The following is a 16,789-nucleotide window of genomic DNA, read 5'->3' as shown; positions in this document are numbered from 1 at the left end:
TTAAAAACCAATAAATCACTGTTATCTATACTAATATTATAAAGCTGCAGTGTTTGTTTGTTTATTTGTTTGTTTGAACGCGCTAATCTCTGGTACTACTGGTCTGATTTGAATGATTCTTTCAGTGTTGGGTAGTCCATTTATCGAGGAAGGCTTAAAGGCTATGTTTTTTTTTTCAAAATTAGGGATCCGTAATAAAATTGCTATTTTGTAACACAAGGTGTAAAATCGAAAACCTATTTTTGCGTGCGCTGCAAAAACTATTGACAATAGAACAAAATGATGTACAGGCTATAATATAGGCAATATTTTACTACTTATAAAACTATCGCGTGAATTATGCTTTATATGGCAAAACAACGTTTGCCGGGTCAACTAGTTTATCATAAGTGTAATGTTGCAGAATATCAACATGATTTTAAATAATTAATTAAATATTAAAATTTGTAATTACACTTCAGAATTTCATTGTGTGCCTACTTCTAAAAGCAATAGCTGTAAGTGTTTGGAAAAGAAAATTTTTTTAAATAAAAGTAAGACCACCCATGATTTATCAACAGTAGGTAACAGTGGTTAACAGATGCCTGGTTCGACTTTCAAGTGGTGCCAAGACAAAAAGATGATGTGTGGATATGATTTAAAATATGCCATACTAGCTGATTCGACAGACGTTGTTCTGTTCATAATAAAAAAAAAAACTTGTGGGTGGATTATCGTAAAATCCGTTCTTAGCTGATCTCTACTCGACGAAAGGAGTATTTCTACCAAATTTCAAGTCTCTACGCCTTGTGGTTCCAGAGATATCGTGATGAGTGACTATATACGTGGAAATCTCTTATATATATATATATATATATGTATATAGATTTATACAGAAACTAAGTGTATATAAAAATAAATAAATAAGAATGACAGATATATGCACCGGTCGCACAATAGGTAAAACAATTGTCTCTCACCACGGAGCACCCCGGTTCGATCCTCGCCCGACTCGTACCGATGTGTTTTCGGTTTTTGAATTCATTTGCACGTTTATCCAACGCTTTAGGTCTGCAACGCTCCTGTGATTCCTCTAGTACTACAAGAGACTGGGCTGCGGTGATCACATAACATCAGGTGACACTGCATGCTTGTTTGTTCTCCTCTTACATAAAAATATCATTTATTTTTATACGTTTCTATCATGCTTATTAATTAATAATTGCATATACCAATATTTTTGGATGAACCGTCATATTACTATTTTTAATAATGCTATTCCAAAATTTTTTTGCACAACAACGTTGCACCCAGAGCATTTATTTTAATTACAAACATTTTAAATGGTCGAACCAATAAAAACCGTAAAAGAACAAACAATTATTGTTTTATACAGCAGCGCTGACAATAAAAACAATTTGCCGAATGCCGAAAAGTCTTCATAAGTACGCACCGGAGAAAAAAACACGAATTATCGCGTACATTAGTAAAAACTTCATCGTAAATTCTCTTAATCGTCGGCCGAAATCGCGACAGCCAATGCCACTAAAAAAGAATGTGAAAAAAGAAAAAAAATAATAAAAAATCGATCTGTCAATATGGTTCGCGGTATTTCGCCGCGCCTGCGGTCAGGCTGAGTTGATTGGTCAGTTATAAAGAGGCGTGGTTGAATGCGTTTATTTATGAAGTACATTTCAGTGTTTATATTGTTTTTGTGGCGCGGGCTTGAGGAGCATGGGGTAGACGTCATTTGACTTGCTGATTCAGATGGGACACGATAAGGTAAGCGAAAAGGTTTTAGCAGCATTTTGCTTCTGACGTGATTAATTATTGAAACAACACATACGTAGAGACCGATTGAGGTGAAATATTGCCATCGTAAACGTTTGCATAAAATCATAAGTACATGAGGATTATGTTTTCGACAATTTCATTCATGAGCGATTCTCAAGATACTCTCTTCATTGAGCAACTAAATCATGAATGAGATAATAAGAATACATGAGATATGGTAAAGATAAATGAGTATACACAATCTGAATGTGTGACGTTTATCCAGTGTGAAATTTCGGGGTATTTTCTTCTACGGCAAACAAAATTACGGATGGGAATCTTCAAAGCAATCACAGCGATTCGGTTTTCTCTTACACTTCACTCCATTTTAATATCGCAAAATATTGTACAATGTAGTGATCCCAAAATGAGAAAACTCAATGAACAATCATCAATTAATGACAGATTCCAAATTCAAATGTAATATTTAATTGTAACAGTCTTAATGGCTGGACTAAGTACATTGGTTGAACCGTTGACACACGGTGGCTCCGGTTTGATCCTCACACGTCTCGAACCAATGTGTTCTTGTTTTTCGAATTCATATGTATGTTTATTTATAAGCTTTATAAAATCGGCAATACTCTTGAGATTCCTCTGGTGTTACAAGAATGTGGGCGGCGGTGATCACTTAATATCAGGTCACGTTTGTCCTCCTCTGCCATAGACAAAACTAATTATTCATCCACACAATCTGTGGGTGTGTGTGTGTTTTTTTTTCTTATGAAAATAGGGGACGAGACGAGCAGGACGTTCAGCTGATGGTAATAGATACGCCCTACCCATAACAATGCAGTGCCGTTCAGGATTCTTAAAAACCCTAAAATTCGGAGCGGCACTACAATTGCGCTCGTCACCTTGAGACATAAGTTGTGTCTCATAATATGTTAAGTCTCATTTGCCCAGTAATTTCACTAGCTACGGCGCCCTTCAGACCGAAACAGAGTAATCTTTACACATTACTGCTTCACGGCAGAAATATGCGACGTTGTGGTACCCATAATATAGCCGGCTTCCTATGCAAAGGAGCCTCCCGCTGGTGGTGTTCATTCAGAGTTTATTACTCAATGTCCTACCATGACCATGGAATCCGTTTCCTACTATGGGAATCTTCAAGTAAAATTGTGTAATATTACAATTAGAAATATAATAATAATAATAAGAAATATACTTCACAGTTCACGGAATTTCTAGTACTGGTTCGTCGAAGGCTTTTTTTTTAAACAAATGGGGTTTTTTTAGTGGTAAACGCGCAAACTTGAGTGTTCTGGGGGTTAAATTGGGCAAGGTTCAATTTACCCCCTTCCGCGACCTTCTCAAGAGAGGACTCGATAGAAGACACAAGTTTCTCCCGGCACTGGTCGACGATTTCCCTAGACCTGCATGGCCCGTGTATACGGCATCACCTGTCGAGGGAATCTTTTCAAATTGGTGGTACATTTTACATTCAATAAGTAACAGATGTTCCCAAGTGATAAATGTGTAAATAGGAAGATGACTCTAATGGTGGGAAAGAGTGGGAGGCTCCTTTGCACGGGATGTCGGCTAGATTATGAGTACCACAACGGCATCTTTCCCTGTCGTGAAGCCGCGACGTAGATAGCGAAATTACTGGTCAAATAAGACTTAACATCTTATGTCTCAAGGTGACGAGCGCAATTATAGTGCCGTACGTGGGAGAAAGTTCCTTGAAAACCGCACTGTGGAGGACCACCACACTCCCAGATGGTGGGGATGATATCCTAACCTGTGGCGTGTCGTGCGAAGGTGGAATTCGGCGGCAGGAATCAAGTGAAACAGCTCTTAAATAATATATAAACAACAAATATAACATCCATGACTCGGAAACAAACATCATTTTCTTCATAAAAATATTTGCACTTACGGGGTTCGATTTGGGACCTCTAGCTCAGTAGGCAGGGTCACTGGAGTAGATGGGTCTAATAAGATTCATCTTTCACATTGCTATAAATAATCATAGACTGGTCCCAGGCACTTAAGATAATCTATAGTTGAGGAATAAGGTCGCACTGAGCTGATGCGCAGTTTAGCCCCAGACCTTACCATTAATTTCACTCACCGCTCAAGATTCATACCAGTACATACTAGAATTAAAATTCAAATATTTTTATTTAAAATAGTATTTAAAATCACTTATTGAACGTCAAAAACTAACACCCATTCGAAGTGGCATGCCTCAAACCTGAGAAGAACGGGCGCAGGAAACATAGCGGGCTTCTTTTTTTTTTTAATTTTAACACATCATAATATCGTACAATAATATTTATAATTAAATAGCCTGAGGACAGTCACTCTATTCACAAATGGGAGGTATACTATATAAACCTCTTTGGCTTACCAAACCAAATTTTATTCGTCGTGCTATTATACGTTGGTAGTAAGAACAATACTTAAATAACGAGGGTTTTAAATACAACCAATGAAAATATTATTATACCGCATAATTTTGTTTAAGCAGCATTAAATTATTTTTATACAATTAGAAAGAAATGAAATTTTTCTTTCATACACAAATATACATAGTAAAATTTATTTAATTATTTATTAAAATGAACTCGTAGACATATGAGTTATAAGAGGCTTCGTAGCTGAAGTATGATACAAACGGTCTAGTTGAAAAGCTAAAGTCAGGGTGGCGAATTTAGGCTCAGGTGTGCACACTCATAATATAAGAAAAATATCAAAAAATACTTACCAGGCTCATCAACTTTGTAAGAGACATCACAAGAACCATCCTTCCGATCTTTGAAATCGATTTCAGCTTTGCTCGGTCCTTCGAGCGAGATAGCAAGTTGACCAGCGCCCGCCTCTCTCGTCCATACGTTGAACTCGTTAAGGCGTCCTGCTTCTCCTCTCTCCAGTCCAGAACCTCCGGCCTTCACCAAGTGGGCACCGGAGTCTCTTAATGGACCAACGGTGAACTGGAAGGGAGATCCTGAAAAAAGAGTTTACTAAAAACAAAATTCTAAAATATTCTACATCCACTTAAATAGTTACTTATAAGATAATATTCTTCCTGAGATCGATATTTGGGCGCTGTTCTTGAGCCAAAGTCTAAAATCAAATTTACTATTTGATATCTGACTTACCGGGAATATGAATCTCCCTGTACTTAACAGAGACGGTATGAACTCCTAGTTCCTTGGGTACAAAGTGTACGGAGTAAAGGCCATCTTCGACCTCCTGGATCTCAGCGTCCTCGGAGATTCCACCAGGACTAGTGACGGTGGCTGCTAGGTCGAACGATGTAATTCCTGAAAAGGAGATAAAAAATAACATAGTTAAGAGACATTAATGATTTATAATCAGTGTATTAATTAGTTTCTAATTCCATCATAATAGATTTCTTCTTATTATAACAGAATATATTGTAACAGATAAAAATCAGCCGAAACATGATAAGGTCGATAACTACTTCTTGGTGAATTGTGGAGAGAATTGTGTCTAAACGTGTTCATTCAAGTTCTTCAATTCTATAACCTTCAAGAAGACAGTTATATTTTACTATAGCTACATTCATCTTATATCGAAACTAAACCTCGCTGTTCCAAAAACTCAACCGAGAGCGTGTAAGAAATATAATGCATTTCTCTGTAATTATGCAGGATCTAATTTAGGCTATTTCTCTCCCTTGAATAGAATTACCAGGGAATATAACAGTCATCACGATGAAGTCGACATATTTGATCACAAAAAAATTTAAAAAATATATTAAAACGGTTCTTTCAAGTGAGGGATGACTTAAATCGTTATTTTTCGATAATATTTTATGTAAATATATATTAAGATTGTATTCGTAGATATTATATAATATATTATAGTTCTTATTTTATTTTGTGGTTTAATTTAATTGAATAGCATTTCATTTTCGCCTATAATTGAGGCATCACTTACTATATAAATTTTATTGTTTATGTATACTGTGTTTATATTAGTGTATACCTTGTTGGCGCGTTAAAATATATTCGAACAAGCAAATCGGATGGATGAATGGGATTTATTTTGTATTTAATCTAAATCTAAATCTAAGCCAAAAAAGTGCAAAGTTAAGTAAGTTGCTACAATATCTTCCAGAAGACCTAAACGGGCAATATGGTTCCAATTCCTGCTGCCAAATTCCACTTTTGCACGACATGCCACAAATTAGGACATCATCTCCATTGTCTGGGAGTGTGGCGTTTGTCTACAGTACGTTCCTTCAGGACCTTTAGTCCACAACTAAGCTTTGGCTTAATGAGCTTTCTTGGTTGTTCCGGGATGATACGACATGGGTACTTTCAAAAGAATTATGTACACCTTTATCCAGTGATTCTGCTAGTGTTTTTTTTTTATGGAATAGGAGGACAAACGAGCGTACGGGTCACCTGGTGTTAGTGATCACCGCCGCCCACATTCTCTTGCAACACCAGAGGAACCACAAGAGCGTTGCCGGCCTTTAAGGAAGGTGTACGCGCTTTTTTTGAAGGTACCCATGTCGTATCGTCCCGGGAACACCGCACAAGGAAGCTCATTCCACAGCTTTGTAGTACGAGGGAGAAAGCTCCTTGAAAACCGCACTGTGGAGAACCGCCACACATCCAGATGGTGGGGATGATATCCTAACTTGTGGCGTGTCGTGCGAAGGTGGAATGAAGTGTCGCAGGTGAATGTGGACATCGGTGATCACTTAACATCAGGTGACCCATACGCTCGTGTGTCGTCCTCTTCAGGAAGGAGTACATCTAACTTACCCGGCATTTTGAAGGTCAGCTTGCAGTTGGTGCCAACTTCAGTTAAAGGAGCTGGGTCACGCTGTCTCTGGATCTTCTCCCTCTGTCTGTTGCTTCCTTCACCTGTCACCTAAAACACCAAGTTCGTAAATAAGTATATATATTATACTTAAGCTCTCTATTCTAAGCATAATCGTACGAATGTACCATAACTACGATCCCTTTTCGTGCATATCTATTTAAATATAAAAAATAACACCCACTTTGACGGTAGTGACACATTCGAAGGTCTTCAGGGAATACAAGAGCTTTTGTCTGTAAATTAGTCTGTAAGAATTACTTGTAAGAAATAGTTATTACATATCCTATTTTTTCTATTAAATATAATATTATTTTTAGCTGTGTTTGGTAGCAGTTAAAGTTGACTGTGTTAAACAATTTATTACGTATTATAACTGTCTTTAGGCTAATCATTACCCCGTATCAGATGAAAACGTTCTCTAAAGATTAGCATACTTATGAAACTTAAGCTAATCTTATACAATGCTAGTATTTCTTTTTAATTGGACATTATGACTGGCGGCACAAAATAGTTTTTCCATTTATATGTGCACCCCGCAACCGTGTCCTCAGGCGGTGATTGACAAGCTCGTGTTGCATTCTTTCAACTTTTTTTTGGATTGATGATAGTTTCAAAGATATATTATTATGTCATATGGACCTATTACTCTATATAAACGTCATAATATTCAAAATACATTTTAACACGTAATATTTATGTTTGTCTGCTTGATAATATACTAACTATTCTAAGATGAAGGGTAATGAATGCATCCACTACGTCTGACCGTTAATACACGAGAAGTATTCATAGTAATCAACTTATATAGACATATAATGCAGTATTGTGTATTATTTATTAAACATTATTAACAACTTGATATTTTTTTAATGATATAAAATCAATTTTTTCTTGTACCTGGCAATCACCTAAAATGTCAGACTCAAGGGAGTATTACATTATCTCACATTATGTCGCATACCAATCGATGCAGTTTTTAAGTGGTTTTCATCATCATCATTTCAGCCGGAAGACGTCCACTGCTGGACAAAGGCCTCCCTCAAAGATCTCTATGACGATCGGTCCTGATATGCCCTCATCCAACCTATTCCGGTCACCAGATTGTCGGTCCATCTTGTGCGGGGCGTACCAACTCTACGTCTTTCGGTACGTGGTCGAGCTAGCCACTGCCACTTCAGTTTCGCAGCCACCTGAGCTATGTAAGTGACTTTGGTTAAGTTATTAAGTGGGTTTACTTCTCACATTTTATCTTAAAAGAAAGTCTTTTCCGTATGTGTAAACTTAAATGGATTATGATGCATACCTTGACAGTGAAAGGGGAACCCTCGACATGATGATCAGCGAACTTTAGGTTGATGATGTAGTAGCCAGGCTCAGTTGGCTTGTAGCTGATGGCCAGAACACCGTCCTTGCTGTCAGCACATTGGATCTCAGCCTTGCTGGGACCTAACGATATATTTTTTACATTTCTAAACTAACTTATAAATATATAACTATAAAATTTTACAGAAGGAGGGTAGATCGATAAATCTGAAATATGGAATGAACTTTCGAACACGCGGTTTTTTATATAAAAGGGGACAATCGGGTAAGAGGTTCACGTGATGGAAAGTAGTGAGGCAACCGTCCATGGACAACCGCAACACCAGGAAGCAAGATATGCGTTTCCTGACTATGTGCATGCTCTATGCTTGAAGGCCCCTAGAACGATTCGGTTCGCGAAACAACAGCCGGAGGCTGTCTCCACAAAGTAGCTGTGCGTGGCAAGAAGTTTCTCGAAAAACGCTCTGTTGCAGACTGCCAGACGTCAATATGATACGGATGGAATTTAGAATTTTGACGTAATAACCAGTGATGGAATTCGGTTGCTGGTTGATCCCCGAAAAACTCCTTTGACCACTCCCCGTGATAAATGCGGTGGAAGATACAGAGAGTCAAAGTCAAGCAATTCGGAGATGCCTTGATTGTCGATAAGTCGAGCCGCTCTTCGTTGTATGCGGTCTAATGGAAGAATGGTACTGGGGTGTGCCCGCCCAGAGGGAAAACAGTACTTCATATGAGGTTAAATTTGCGTCTTATATAGTTGCTGGCGGTGGCTTAAAGTGAATTACTATCGCCTTCTCTTCTCTCTTAATTTCCAAGCCCATACAACACAATTACCTTAAAAAAAACCCCTACAATAAGCCTTTAAGCCAGTAAAGTTCTTATTATTCCTGTGGTATTGCAAGAGTATTTAGCAACTGCGATCACTAAACATAAGGCAAACCATAAACACTTTTGAAAAAAATCACATAAAATTTTTTTTAGTCTCCTTGCGTTGGAATAAAACAACGTTGTTAAAACTAGCGGTTAAAACAAAGTTGAAATATCTCGTTACTCTCGTCAGAAGATAGAATAACAAGAGCTTTAATTTACCTTCAATGGAGAGAGATAGACCACCATAACCCGCATTCTTCGTCTCCACGGTGAAAGTATTATCCGCGTGTGTTTTGCCTTCTTTCAGAGCGCTGCCTGAAACCTGTAAAAATTTCTCATCATAAATTTGCAACAGTCAATCGGTACTTGTATACTACAGTAGTGAAAACTCAATCAATGTGAGTTTATAACATACACTGGTCGCTTTGACTGGTGGCACTTAGTCGATTCGAGCAACCGTTATCTACGTGTACGTGTCTACTTAGTCGCATTCAATATTCACAAAATAAAGTGCTTAGCACGCCCAAAGAAATTATCACTTCAAAAGCTTGAAAGTACTTTAATAGCAATGGAACTAGTTTTGTGTGCAGTCTTAGACAATTTATACGTCTAGTGAGACTGTGACGTTTACGAACCCGTCGAAAAAATAGCGCCGAACTGTTAGTCTCCATTTTCAGCAACGCGCTCACTCTAAAACAAACAGTTTGAGTACCCCGCGTACGGAAACTGTTGTCTACCGCTTTGATATATATTAAAAATACCTATATTAGGTAAATAAAATAAATTAAAATGTGTATACTCTACTTGCGATAATCATTGAAAAATACCTAGAGCCTACAGCGGACTTTTCACTATCCGAGTATAGTTTGACCAAGAATAGCGCCCGAATAGACATCCGAAAGCATTGAGCTTAACAGAAGAGAAAATATATCAGAATAATATTTGATACCCAAGATATTGGACTTACCTTAACTTTCTTAGCATCTCCAACTTCCTGTGTTTGTACGGTGATATTGAAGGGGGAGTTTTGGATGTGGACACCCATCTTCTTTACGGATACGATGTGTTGCCCCGCCTCGCGTGGAGTGAAGCTGATACCGATGTTGCCTGATGGAAGACGCTTCAAGAAGCAAGGCTCCTCTAATCCTGAGGGAGCCTGAAAAATATATATGTAGGGATGTTTATTCATTTGTTGGAATGAAGTATCTAATGGTACATTAAAAAGCGTACTGTTTAAGAGTATTAGTTGCTAGCTCTCTCCCTCAGAGGGAAAGAAACTATACTTCCACTCACGCAGCACATTTTTGTAACTGCCACCAGGAGAACATAAGTAAAGACAGTATTATCTATTTTACATGCCATTAGCTTGACCAGCGGTGCTATTCATGTTATTTTGAAATCGTTGACGCTAAATTCCGGTCGTATCCACGTTTTTCTTAAGATTCTTATAATTTTTCTAGATCTTAACTGAATCAGAGCCGCGCGCCTCGTTAACAACATTTGAACGACAAGCTAGCACGAATTTACCAATATTGTACTACCTATATTTTTTTTTAAATGAAAATAAGGAACGAGATGAGCAGGACGTTCAGCTGATGGTAACTGATACGCCCTGCCCATTATAATGCTGTGCTGCTCAGGATTCTTGAAAAACCCAAAAATTCTGAGCGGCACAACAATTGCGCTCGTCTCCTTGAGACATAAGATATAATAATTATTGATTGATTGATATATAAGTCTTATTTGCCCAGTAATTTCACTAGCTACGGCACCCTTCAAACCGCAACACAGTAATGCTTACACGTTACTGCTTCACGGCAGAAATAGGCGCCGTTATGCATAATCCAGCCGGCATCCTGTGCAAAGGAGCCTCCCACTGGTAGTCTAAAGTATTACTACTACTAAGTATTATATTCTATACTCTATTATATGATGTTTTAAGTTGTCAAATAAACCAAACGCCAAAATTTTGCAGAACACGCATCTCCCAACAATTGACGTTCGATCTTGGTACAAAAATTTCGCTAGATTTTAACGTAACTTCATCACAATCGTAACTGAACCGTCATTTTTTGTTACAAGAGTACGATATTTAAGTTTTTGACATAAGGTCGATTCGATCTAAGGCTTTTGTTCTGACTATGTAACGTATAAGCGCAAACGAGTGGCAACGGTTTGTGGTAGGGAGATTTTTGTACACAGAACAATTTACCAGTGGGAGGCTCTATTGCACAGGATGCCGGCTAGATTATGGGTACCACAACGGCGCCTATTTCTACCGTGAAGCAGTAATGTGTAAGCATTACTGTGTTTCGATCTGAAGGGCGCCGTAGATAGTGAAATTACAGGGAAAATGAGACTTAACATCTTATATTTCAATGTGACGAGCGCAGTTGTAGTGTCATTCAGAATTTTTGGGCTTTTTGAAGAATCCTAAGCGGCACTGCATTGTAATGGGCAGGGCGTATCAACTACCATCAGCTGAACGTCCTACTCGTCTTGTCCCTTATTTTCATATAAAAGAAATGCAGACTTAATTCATCTTTACAGCGTCGCAATGCATCTTTGCACCAAGTTTAAACTTTATATTCTCATTACTCTTTACCAGATCCGATTTAAGTTAAGGACAATCGGGTAAGAGGTTCGCGTGATGGAAAGTGGTGAGACAAGCGTCCATGGACATCCGCAACACCAGGGATCAAGAGATGCGTTTCCTGACTATATGCATGCTCTATGCATGAAGGCCCCTAGAACGATTCGCCCCTAGAAGTTTCTCGAAAAACGCTCTGTTGCAGATTGTCAGACGTCAAAATGATGCGGATGAAATTTGGAATTTTGACGTAATAACCAGTGGTGAAATTCGGTTGCTAGTTGATCCCCGAAAAACTCCTTTAACCACTCCCGGTGATAAATGTGGTGGAAGATACAGAGAGTCAAAGTCAAGCCGTTCGGAGATGCCTTGATCGTCGGTAAGTCAAGCTGCTCTTCGTTGTACGCGGTCAAATGTAAGAAGCTGGTACTGGGGTGTGCCCGCCCAGAGGGAGAACAGTACTCCATATGAGGCTGAATTTGCACCTTATATATATATGGCTTATAGTGAAGTACTTTTAAGTAAGATTTAAGTTCCATTTAAACGAAATAGTGATTAATCTTAGTAAAATAAAGAGAAGTATTACCTGAATGGAAGCGTTAAGACTGCGGATGTCACTGTCTGCTATCTTGCCAGGCAGTGTCACCTCGCTGCAACTGCCCACAGAGATCTGATTTCGCTTGCGACCCTCTCCTGTTACCTGGTGGTTATATGACATTTATTAGAGGCTGATCTTGAAAAGACTTTTAGAAAGTAATGATTAATTAAAGTTATCAGAAGCTGACGTGAGACTTGGCATAATAGGGCGTCTTCTATTAAGGAAAGAACAAGCCATCAACGTTATTTGGCCATAATATTTTTTTTTATGGAATAGGAGGACAAACGAGTGTACCGGTCACCTGATGTTAAGTGATCACCGCCGCCCACAATCTCTTGCAACACCAGAGGAATCACAAGAGCGTTGCCGGCCTTTAATGAAGGTGTACGCGCTTTTTTTGAAAGTACCCATGTCATATCGTCCCAGAAACACCGCACAATGAAGCTCATTCCACAGCTTAGTAGTACGAGGAAGAAAGCTCCTTCAAAACCGCACTGTGGAGGACCGCCACACATCCAGATGGGGGGGATGATATCCTAATTTGTGGCGTGTCGTGCGAAGGTGGAATGTGGAATGAAAAATAGCAATCCCTTATTAAAAACAAATAACATGTTAAGTGCAAGTAGAATTCGCACAAATAGGGCTGCAGTCTATCGTACTTTTTTTATACGAGCATGGTAGCCATTTTGAAATCCCTTCAAATTCCCTCTGCTATAGATTTTGAAACTAACACAAAGAAAAAGAAAGATCCATCAGACAAATATGCGAGTCAGACTTAAGACAGTACCAAAGAAAAAAGATTGAAAAAGGAATTCAATCAAGCGTCAATCTGTCTCTTATTGTTGAGTTATAATTTCGGGATCAATGGGAAATCTATATATATATATATATATATAGGGATTTCCACGTATATAGTCACTCATCACGATATCTCTGGAACCATTAGAGCTAAAGACTTGAAATTTGGTAAGAATATTCTTTTCACCGAGTACAGGTCAGCTAAGAACGGATTTTACGAAATTCCAAGTTTTTTTTTTATTGTGAACAGAACAACGTCTGTCGGGTCAGCTAGTTACATTATGTTTATTTAATTTTTACTATTAACTTTTGACAGATCAAAGTCTGTCTGGGCTAGTTAACTATAAAAGTAGAAAAACCGAAAACATTAATTAACCTTGACCTAAGACCATGGTAAATTCAACAGCTTCCATGAAAGGAAATACCTTAGCAATAAACGGTGATCCCTTGATATGCTTGTCACCGAACCTGACGGATACTTTGTACTCCCCAGGTGCGGTAGGCAAGTAGGAGACAGCAACTGTTCCGTCCTTGTTGTCATGACACGTAATCTAGAACACAAAAGAATTATTATAAATGCCATCAAAATCATAACTTGTAAAAATAAAAATAGTTTAAGAAAAACTAAAAATACGCTTTGGTTGAAGTAATAATGGTTGAAATTTAAAATGAACATCAATTCCTCGATAAATGTACGAAGTTTGAACGAAACCTGGCCGCTTGAAATGGGTCAAAATTGCGCCCAAATGAGTCGGTTACGAACAAACATACATACAGGTGAAGCTAATAAAAAGCGTGTAAAAACCAAGTCTCAGTTCTTCAACCGTAAAAAGTTGTGAGATCCGTGGAATACTAAGTCGGTCAATTTATTCAGTCCCAACTTAAGGGTCCTTCTGTCTTAAGTTATTTCGTAATTAGCTACCCTAGCAACATCTTTTAGTGACCATATCAATATTAAAAATCCATTCTTATGTCTACTTGAAGTGCCTTACGACCGTTCCCAATATACTATCTACAGATAGAGATAAATTACTCCTACTACTGTCAGTAACTAGCAGTCAAATATTCTGAAGCTGTCCCAATATACTCGATAAGTTATTCTTATCGCCTTACGGCCGTTCACAATATACTATCTACAGATAGAGATAAATTACTACCTTCTACTGTCAGTAATTAGCTATCAATAATCTGAAGCTGTCCCAATACACCGGATAAGTCATTCTTATCGTATATATATATTGGGACGCGTGAATTGCAATTTCCATACAAACTTCTATCACTGGTAAGCTATACGTCGTCCCATTGACAGACAGCGTGTACGGACAAGGTGAGTTACCGTCGATAAGTTTATTGGGACAGAAAAGTCAACGATAGTTACGATTTTTATCTCAAGTAAGAGATACACTGAATATTGGGAACGGCCGTTATATCTGCTTGTTTTTGGCAATTGTCATTAGTTGCCACAAGGAAGGGAATTACCTTAAATATTGCAGATGTAACAGTTTACTGAAAGAAGACTTTATTTTATTTGAAAAAACAATTTAAACTGCATTCATAGATTTTTAAATAATTGCTTGAATGAACCGGGAATCGAACATAACAATGTCAGTTCCTTACGCCAATGTCAGTTTTTCATTTTTCTGGACAACATTTTACATCAAATATTAAAATTCATGGTCTTCCTTTTTTTTCTAATAATTTATTGTGTAGCAAAAAATAAGCCTTATGATGAAGCTTTTTGATTTTGATTGGTATGATAAAGCTACAGGGAATTATTTTCTAATAATCAGAAAATGATTTAAAAATCTATGAACACATTAATTATTTAATTTCTTTTTAAATTGAAATAAAATATGAAATGTTACATCTACAATATTTAAGGTACTTGCCCTCCATGTGGTTTAGCCGTGGGACGCCCTGTATAGTATCTCCTTCTTCTTTTTGGGTATAAATAGCTATTAAGCTTACCTCAGCTTTACTGGGTCCTTCTACTGCCATAGAAAGACCACCAGCACCAGCGCCCTTAGTACTGATGGTGAACAAGCTTGGCTCTCCACTCACTCCGCTGGTGAGGCCAGGTCCGTATGCCGTCACATACCCTGAGGATATGGAGTCCACGTGGAACTTGTATGGAGACCCTGAAAAATGGAAATGTGAGTTTTGAAACTAGAGGAGTTGGGAACTCCATAAGTAGTTTAATAATTTTATAAAATTTGTGGCAGTTTAATTCATGTTTGTATGTTTGTTAAAATCTTACTAATTTTTTTTTGGTCTGGTGTTTTCACGTGAATATTGATGTCTCGTCGAGGTTTGGGTAATTTTTGTATCAGTTTTACTCACATAATTATGTATTTGGCAGTGGTTCCAATATTTTTTACAGATTTAAGTCTGGTTATCGAGTAAAAGAACTGCGTAGCTTATTCTCGAAGGTATATAAGTATGTTTTTCATTTTTAGAAAGAAAATATAAAAATAAAGTGGTTTTTAATGGTAATTATATTTTGTATTTTGAATAGATTATCATATTTATTACTTTGGAGAAAATATATATTTTTTAATATGAATTACACTTTGTCATTTAATTTAGGCCCGGTATCCACCGAAGCGGAGAGGGGAGGAAATAAGCCACGAAACTGTCAAGTTATTTTCACCAAAGCGGAGAAGAGATGTGAGAGATCGAAATCAGTCAAGTTATGTCTACGAAAGGAAAGACGGAAAATGTCTGGGAAAGGGGCGCAGAAGCGCAGGCGCCGAACGACCGCCCGCCTATACACATCTCCACTGCCGCGCTTCTAATCAAGCAAGCTCGACGCGGCACAAAATTTATTTAAATAAATGAGACATCTCCTCTCCTCTCCTCTTGATCCATTTCCAGAGATCCTAATAGGATACTAGATGTGTCAATAACGAAAACGGCGAAATCGGATTGGTTAGCAAAATACATCTCTTCTCTTCTCCGCTTTGGTGGATACCGGGCCGGCTTCCGGGTAGCCCACAGACCGAACGAAACACAGCGGAAAAGCGCTGTTTCACATCGGTTTTAAATGCCATGTCGTATCATCCTGGAAACACCGCGCGTGGAATTTTATTGGGCCTGATCAGCATCATAAGCGCCAAGTTTATATATGTATTTACCTTGAACATGTTCTCCATTGTACTTGACATACAGCTCGTGGACACCTTCCTCCCGAGGGTCGTACTTGATGCTGACGGTTCCATCTCTGTTGTCTTCGATGACAGGCTGGTCAATGATACCGCTGGGCATTTTAACTTCGGCTGCAACATTGAAATACACAATATATTTCAAAGCAATTATTTTCGGAACTTCATCTGTAATAGTGACAATAATATTATCTGCGCCGCAACGCATTAGCAACTGTCTGGAGTGTGGCGTAACGTGATAAGACGTACTCGTCGATCGCACTGCATTTTTAGATTGAAAGTTAAAGTTGAAAGAAAAGTTATCTTTCTATAGGGGAAATTTTAGTCGGTGGTGCATTTGAGTCCGACATATGGACCCTGTATATTAAACATTCGACCTGTATACGTAAATTAATTATCTCCTCTCGAAAAAAATGAATCAATGAATGTAGCTTACATTCTCTTTCCATAATGTTAAGGAATAAAGACTTTTTCAATGTAAATTTAAATCCAGACCAATAGAATGTAAATGTCTTAATTTTTAAAAGTGCTCTCAGCTAAACACAAAAATGACGTTTCAAAAAATTATCGTATGCATAAACGTTTCATATAATCCTTAATTTGTTTGCATAACAAAAAAAAATTTTTCATAAATCAATTAAAATTTAATATTTTAAAATTAATAGTTATTTTATTTATTAAATAAAATAAATCTATAATAATCTATTTACCAATTTCTAATTACATATAGAAAAATATTAATAACTTGGCCTTGAATCTGGCAATGTTACCTCTCTGTTTGTCCAAACTTAGGTATTATATTAATAATAATAAAATTTATGA

At 37.7% G+C, this 16,789-nt stretch overlaps 1 protein-coding gene and 1 long non-coding RNA gene across 5 annotated transcripts in view; one reads left to right on the top strand and one right to left on the bottom strand.

The window, feature by feature from the left end:
• Window positions 1-16,789, bottom strand: part of LOC126970137 (filamin-A) — a 128,040-nt gene that overhangs the window by 31,149 nt on the left and 80,102 nt on the right. For all 4 annotated transcript variants that reach the window (XM_050815877.1, XM_050815878.1, XM_050815876.1 and 1 more), the window contains 10 exons: window positions 15,941-16,081; window positions 14,775-14,944; window positions 13,232-13,357; window positions 11,997-12,110; window positions 9,788-9,976; window positions 9,040-9,142; window positions 7,928-8,070; window positions 6,564-6,672; window positions 4,923-5,087; window positions 4,529-4,768 (listed from right to left, as the gene is read on the bottom strand). In XM_050815877.1, coding sequence (XP_050671834.1) covers window positions 4,529-4,768; window positions 4,923-5,087; window positions 6,564-6,672; window positions 7,928-8,070; window positions 9,040-9,142; window positions 9,788-9,976; window positions 11,997-12,110; window positions 13,232-13,357; window positions 14,775-14,944; window positions 15,941-16,070 — 1,489 coding nt within the window. In that variant the 5' untranslated portion in view covers window positions 16,071-16,081. The remainder of the gene's footprint in view (window positions 1-4,528; window positions 4,769-4,922; window positions 5,088-6,563; window positions 6,673-7,927; window positions 8,071-9,039; window positions 9,143-9,787; window positions 9,977-11,996; window positions 12,111-13,231; window positions 13,358-14,774; window positions 14,945-15,940; window positions 16,082-16,789) is intronic.
• LOC126970224 (uncharacterized) lies at window positions 1,712-11,498 on the top strand. The gene is made up of 3 exons (XR_007730575.1): window positions 1,712-1,761; window positions 7,630-7,823; window positions 11,429-11,498. It is a non-coding gene; the product is annotated as an uncharacterized LOC126970224 (long non-coding RNA).

This window comes from Leptidea sinapis, chromosome 20 (assembly GCF_905404315.1).
Source record: "Leptidea sinapis chromosome 20, ilLepSina1.1, whole genome shotgun sequence".
In the NCBI taxonomy this organism is placed as follows: domain Eukaryota; kingdom Metazoa; phylum Arthropoda; class Insecta; order Lepidoptera; family Pieridae; genus Leptidea; species Leptidea sinapis.
This window is presented reverse-complemented; position numbering and strand designations above follow the sequence as displayed.